The following is a 7,200-nucleotide window of genomic DNA, read 5'->3' as shown; positions in this document are numbered from 1 at the left end:
TGAACAAACAGCAAATTGGCTACAGACTACAGGTCGGTACACAGCCCCCCCCCCCCTGAAAGTGGCTGAATTGTACGCATATGCATATTAGACGCGACAGTCACTCCCCCGTCCGGTCAGGCCGTCAGATACATAATTTAAAGCGAGACTTCGGAAGGACATGGCAGACACCCTGTACTCGTCTGGTTAGGGCAGCAGCGAACCTGCTGATACCTACTGCTAGTACTGCCGGAACTTCGGCCTTTTCCCACCCACAAGATTAGGTGTGGGATTCCTTACTAATGTACGGGTGAGCGAGTTTCCTCACATATCCTGTTCTGAAAGTACAGTATCATCACGGGACATCCACCGACCGTATGTGGAACTGCAGCTGGGAATTCCCATGGTCATGAAATCTATTTCTGCATTATCAAAACAACATAGGTTTACCTTTTTCTTCAAGTCATTTTTATTCTTGAACATTGACAGAATATTTGTAAATTGTATCAGTTTGGTTACTGTATAAGTAGACAGCAGGCCTAATTGCGCAGCGTAGTAACATGGAATTGCGAAATATTTGTTTTACATTAATAGCAAATTACTATATGCAAAGAATGAATATTTATTCAAGCGTAACTTTAATGGATGTTCTTTAATCCAGATTAGCATTCCACACAACGGCGTGACGTCATTTACTACACTTACGGGCGCAGGAGGAAGGGGAGCGCGCCGCTACCCGCACCTTAGTGCCCGATTTCGGACATTATGCGGCGTTCCCGGGAATGCGCACACCTAACCACCGACAGAAATCGGTGCCGGTTAACGAAAGGCATCCGAGAGGAGCGTCTTCGTTTCTCCCTGGGTCATATTTAAGCTTTTAACTACACACGGATCAACGGCTCAGCATCCAGCAGTTCGGCGGCTGGCTGGCGGTACGGAGATCAGATGCAGCCGCAGATGCGCCCGTCGCCCTGATTTGCTGAGCGTTAATGCTCTTGCTTTGGGCAGAGTTGGAGATTGGTGGTTACAGGCAGGGAAACGCCGCAGCCCCGATGCGGCTGCCCTTGCCCTGGATGCATCCTTGTGCTTAGGACTAGCGACGTGCGTTTAGCTGCAGTTATTCTACACGTTTACGTTAGCCGGTGATTAGTAGATAGATGTATTGACTCCGTTTACACCTCCTTTTTTCTGTTCATTCTTCTAGCTGTTGGAAACCGGCGACAGAATCGGCGGTCACATAGGAATAGCCGCCTTGCTCCGTGTGCTGGACCAGTCATTAAGCAAGCCATACACGGTGTGCCGGCTCCACGACAAGCCGGACTGAATAAAAAGGAGCCAGGTTCTGTACATATCTAAAGATAGAATATAAATATTCGTCGCATTTTATCACCATTGGCATAGGTGAGACAATTAAATTATAGTCAAAATGTTCGGTTTCCGATAGCTGCCCCACCATTTCATTAAACGCTTGTCCTCCGCACGGTTTCTTTCAACCCGGCGCAAACGGTGCGTAGGTAAAGGGGCGGCTGCTGTCGTTATGCGGTGTGCAGACCACGGCTGAATTCGACCAGGCCCTCCCTAGTAATGCAGGAAGGCTCGTTTTGTATCATTTAAAATAAGAGACGCATCTGGGGAGCCGCTGTCGAGCGGTGGTGGTGGCGGCTGGCAGCCGGACGTCGAGGATTCCGATCGCTTAGTCGCGCTGCGGTTTGGCCCCAGATCGCATCTCCGATTGCAGACGGAGGAAGAAAAGCAGCGTAAAGCAAAAGGACAGAACATCCCCGTTCACCCACTGGAAGCAAAACGACACGACATTCCTATCGGCTCACTGGGACTGATTCCCCCGAAATCCCATCCCTGCTGCTGATGTACGCTACGGTTTGACTTAGCCGCAAAGATGATGCCGGTAAGTGTATAATTTCACGTATTTTGAGGGATTCGTTTGGCTTTATCTAGTGTGCACACTGGCCTTTTAAAAACTGCATTAACACTATGTTCTGACTGCCTACCCTAACCCTTATTAGGTTTTCCATTGGGACTGGTGTTGTAAGCTAACCAGCCAGCCGGTTATGTCCTGCACAAATGTGCCATTTAAATTTAAATGCTCAGGTAAGCAGCTGTATTGCTCACATGAGTTTTTGACATGATTTTCACCAAATGTGAACGAAAACCTCAAAGAAATGCTCGAGTATTACAGAAAATACCATTAGTAGCTTATCCTCGCTATCCTTCGCAAGAATTGTTAAATGTCTTCACACTTGCATATTGAATATCTCTCGCTTGCCGGTCCTTCACCGGTGTATTTATAAAAGCGCGACGTGCCTTTGAATCGACAGTAACGCTGAAATATGAAAGGGATTTTTATTCTGTGATTTGCGGTTTTCCACTGACTGGCATTATTATGCATGTATACCAAGGATGCCTAAAAGTGGAGGAGAAGATGGCTCAGCAAAGCCCAACGACAGCATAGGATCTGCAAGGTGGCTCCTTCCCCTGGCGTTACTGTGCCTACATGTTCTTAAGTACATACAGTATTTTAAGCACGTTTAGTACGTTGAATTTCAACCAGTCACACGTTAAGGGCCTCAGTCTCAGTTCTCCACATTTTAGTCCCATTTCCTCCTAATGTGCCAAACAGACTTTAGTAGATAAATAAATGAACACACCGCCCTTTACAATTTTTTTTTCCGCGAGGACACATCCTCTTGATCTATCAAGCGTTTTAATATTATAAACGGAAGCCCAATATGGGGTTTGTCGTTCAAGATTTAACAGTACAGCACGTCGTCTTCGGATTGAAGCTGGAGAAGATTATCATTTAACATGCAGCTAGCCAGCGCGTTATGGCTTGTTGGACGTGCCCCCTTGCGATCGCCTCCAATGGCAATGCCCTATATTGTCAATTAACTTAATAGTTTGTCCGCATTGGGGTTGGGTAGTAAATAAAAGGAAGTGCCATGCGAGCACGCGATTTGCCCGCAGTATGTCGGGGAGACCTTCAAAGTGCAAGTGCTCGGGGGTGTTTCCCCATCTTACCTATTCTGCACGGGGAATGAAATGAAATCGGGAGGAACCGGGTTTAAACCAGAGCTGGAGTGCTACGCCCGGGGGGTTGGTCCCAAATCTATTTGAGAGCTTCAAAACGAGCGAGGAGGATTTTGTCAGATGTGCACGTTTCCATGTGCTGCCTGCACGAGGCGTCGTGCTGCAACGCCGCGCGCTGGGTGTCTCCCGTAGTACCACTTCAGACCGAGTGGGAGGAAAAGAGTTTTTTTTTTTTTTGGGGGGGGGTAAAATGGCTCTCTGCCCTCTTATATGCGACATTCCCGTAATTACTGTAGGCCTATACACTGTGTCCTATGTACTCAAAAGCTGTGGTTTTGGACTGATGAACGTAGAGAATTCATCCTTCACGTAGGATAGGCAAGCACTGCAAATAATTATTTTGGTACATTAATAGGGATGCCTGTTGTAGATTACATAAAAATAGGCCAGCAAAGCTAGCTATGGCTGTTTTTGTGCTTTTCTTGAGTCGAGGAGTAATGAGATGCTGAGAGTGCATGTGCTGTTGTTGGACAACCTGTATTTGCTTATTTAAAAATAAATTTAACTCCTGCTTTTGGCATGAGCTGTAACTATGCAAGACCTTCTCTCTACACTCTAAAAAATCCCAGATGAAGCACCTCTCAGCACCCCTGTATCTATATATTGTATCCTTCTCATAGTTTGGGTCGATGGACTATCTATGTTGACTTTATCAGATTGTTCCAGTTAAATCTTGCGGACCCACGGGGACTCGCAGCTCCTCTTATCTGATCTCTCGCAAATGTGCGAATGTGGTGCTGGGGATATTATGTGACAACAAATAAAAACACCCGTATCTTTGTCACAGCCCCGTGGGGGGGGGGGGGGGGGGGCGGATGGTTAGGCTCCCCTCTGTAATCTGATTTGCTGTAATCTAGATTTGGCTGTTTTCTCACTGTTTTCAGTTTTCTCGCTCCTTGTTTATGGCAGTGTTCTCTCAGACCGTGACAGCTGTTCGACTTCGCTCATTCTTCAGACTCCACAGTGCGGACGTCTCTCCAAAGTCTGTCCTCACATTCAGCAGATGGGTCACATATTTAGTCAGCTGCTCAAGATTTAAACTGCAGGAAACCTCGTTTGAATAGTTTGTGGCCATTGAGAGTAAAGGTCGAAACAAGCTTGTGAATGGCTGCAGTAGAGAGTGTCGTAAATCTGTTACTGGGGGAGATGGAGGAGACGACAGCCAGAAAAGCAGCAGCAGAGTCAGAGTCCCCTTTGGCTGTGCAGCTCTGCTGGAAACAGATTCCACTCTGACATTTTGTCAGGGACTATAGGGATTGCATTATTTATTTAATCTCCCAAAAAGAACACAATTGCTGGCTTCAAACAGTAAATACGTGCCTGGACAGGATGTCAAATTCCTGAGTTTGTAATGCGTGCTGTAGTCTTGAAGAATGTGTGTGTTGAAGGCTGTTCTGTTCAGGGAATATTGGAATGTACTGACATAACCTGGTTACTGGTTACCTCCTCATTAGCTGCCCGCCATCCAGTGCTTGTGCATGACCCAGTTTTGTGGTTACTGCTCTCTTTCAGTGCCACCTATAAATAATGGTTAAAGATATATTATAGCATATTATTAACTATATTAAACTGTATAAATGTTAATTTAAATAATCAGGTGAGATTAATTATTTTGAGGAGATGAGCTGTCACTTGGAAGCGTACTGGCACCTTGGGTTGTTAAACTCTGAGAGGAGTGACGGGATGTGTCCACTGTCTGAGCAGAGTGATGGGATGTGTCCACTGTCTGAGCAGAGTGATGGGATGTGTCTACTGTCTGTGTCTGCTGTCTGAGCAGAGTGATGGGATGTGTCTACTGTCTGTGTCTGCTGTCTGAGCAGAGTGATGGGATGTGTCTACTGTCTGTGTCTGCTGTCTGACCAGAGTGACGGGATGTGTCCACTGTCTGTGTCTGCTGTCTGAGCAGGGTGACGGGATGTGTCTGCTGTCTGAGCAGAGTGACGGGATGTGTCTGCTGTCTGAGCAGAGTGATGGGATGTGTCCACTGTTTGAGCAGAGTGACGGGATGTGTCCACTGTCTGTGCAGAGTGACGGGATGTGTCCACTGTCTGTGTCTGCTGTCTGAGCAGTGTGATGGGATGTGTCCACTGTCTGAGCAGAATGACGGGATGTGTCCACTGTCTGTGTCTGCTGTCTGAGCAGAGTGATGGGATGTATCCACTGTCTGTGCAGAGTGACGGGATGTGTCCACTGTCTGAGCAGAGTGATGGGATGTGTCTACTGTCTGTGTCTGCTGTCTGAGCAGAGTGATGGGATGTGTCTACTCTCTGTGTCTGCTGTCTGAGCAGAGTGACGGGATGTGTCCACTGTCTGTGCCTGCTGTCTGAGCAGAGTGACGGCATGTGTCCACTGTTTGAGCACAGTGACGGGATGTGTCCACTGTCTGTGCAGAGTAACGGGATGTGTCCACTGTCTGCGTCTGCTGTCTGAGCAGAGTGATGGGATGTGTCCACTGTCTGAGCAGAGCGATGGGATGTGTCCACTGTCTGAGCAGAGCGACGGGATGTGTCCACTGTCTGAGCAGAGCGACGGGATGTGTCCACTTTCTGTGTCTGCTGTCTGAGCAGAGTGATGGGATGTGTCCACTGTCTGTGCAGAGTGACGGGATGTGTCCACTGTCTGTGTCTGCTGTCTGAGCAGAGTGATGGGATGTGTCCACTGTCTGTGCAGAGTGACGGGATGTGTCCACTGTCTGAGCAGAGTGATGGGATGTGTCCACTGTCTGAGCAGAGCGACGGGATGTGTCCACTGTCTGAGCAGAGCGACGGGATGTGTCCACTGTCTGTGTCTGCTGTCTGAGCAGAGTGATGGGATGTGTCCACTGTCTGTGCAGAGTGACGGGATGTGTCCACTGTCTGTGTCTGCTGTCTGAGCAGAGTGATGGGATGTGTCCACTGTCTGTGCAGAGTGATGGGATGTGTCCACTGTCTGAGCAGAGCAACGAGATGTGTCTACTGTCTGTGTCCACTGTCTGAGCAGAGCGACGGGATGTGTTCACTGTCTGTGTCCACTGTCTGAGCAGAGCGACGGGATGTGTTCACTATCTGTGTCCACTGTCTGAGCAGAGCGACGGGATGTGTCCACTGTCTGAGCAGAGTGACGGGATGTGTCCACTGTTTGAGCAGAGCGACAGGATGGGTCCACTGTCTGAGCAGAGCGACGGGATGTGTTCACTGTCTGTGTCCACTGTCTGAGCAGAGCGACGGGATGTGTTCACTGTCTGTGTCCACTGTCTGAGCAGAGCGACGGGATGTGTCCACTGTCTAAGCTGAGCGACGGGATGTGTTCACTGTCTGTGTCCACTGTCTGAGCAGAGCGACGGGATGTGTTCACTGTCTGTGTCCACTGTCTGAGCATAGCGACGGGATGTGTCCACTGTCTGAGCAGAGTGACGGGATGTGTTCACTGTCTGTGTCCACTGTCTGAGCAGAGTGACGGGATGTGTTCACTGTCTGTGTCCACTGTCTGAGCAGAGTGACGGGATGTGTTCACTGTCTGTGTCCACTGTCTGAGCAGAGCGACGGGATGTGTCCACTGTCTGAGCAGAGCGACGGGATGTGTTCACTGTCTCAGAGGAGCAACAGGATGTGCTTTAAAGTTGCCTCGCCTGTTTTTTGGGTGGCTCTTAGGCACTTTGAAAACTAGAGCTAGATGCCCCTGAAGCGAGTGGCACACAGCAGTATGAGAGGCGCCAGTCCAGGTGTCTGTCTGCAGAGGAGCTGCTGACCCGGGCTGAGCCTCTCCATCTCGTCCCCACTAGTGGTATATTAACTCAGTGGTTGAATCAATGATATTGTTAATCCTCTGTGCAATGGTGCAGAGGGAGGATGTGTCGAGCTCCGGTGGGGGATGTGACAATCCTGTTGTTTTCCTCACTGTCACAGCAAACTGTAACAGGGAGCAGCCAAGCTGTCTCATTTTACAGTGAAATTGCAGGAGGCCCCCGCTTGTGGCCTCTGCTTGCGGCCCCTGCTTGGGGTTCCTGGTTACCATTGTGGATGAGGGCCAAAGCCTTCTTGGTCTGTCAGTCTGTAAACACCCACAGAGGAACGCTATGCCAGGAACAGCATCACAGATCTCACTGACTTGAAGCTTTAAGGTGCAGTGATATGATGC

At 48.9% G+C, this 7,200-nt stretch overlaps 1 protein-coding gene across 2 annotated transcripts in view; it reads left to right on the top strand.

Annotated features, from left to right (window-relative positions):
- Positions 1–700: 700 nt before the first annotated feature.
- LOC111844382 (apoptosis-stimulating of p53 protein 1-like) overlaps positions 701–7,200 on the top strand; it is a 34,041-nt gene continuing 27,541 nt past the window's right edge. Inside the window, exons 1-2 of one of the 2 annotated variants that reach the window (XM_072702791.1) lie at positions 701–1,080; positions 1,184–1,885. In XM_072702791.1, the coding sequence (XP_072558892.1) occupies positions 1,877–1,885 (9 nt within the window). In that variant the 5' untranslated portion in view covers positions 701–1,080; positions 1,184–1,876. Of the gene's footprint in view, positions 1,886–7,200 lie in introns of both variants that reach the window. The other variant, XM_023812812.2, reaches the window with a different exon arrangement.

The sequence above is a fragment of the Paramormyrops kingsleyae genome, chromosome 19 (genome assembly GCF_048594095.1).
Source record: "Paramormyrops kingsleyae isolate MSU_618 chromosome 19, PKINGS_0.4, whole genome shotgun sequence".
Lineage (NCBI taxonomy): Eukaryota > Metazoa > Chordata > Actinopteri > Osteoglossiformes > Mormyridae > Paramormyrops > Paramormyrops kingsleyae.
Note: the sequence above shows the minus strand (reverse complement) of the source record. Positions and strands in the feature narration are given on the sequence as shown.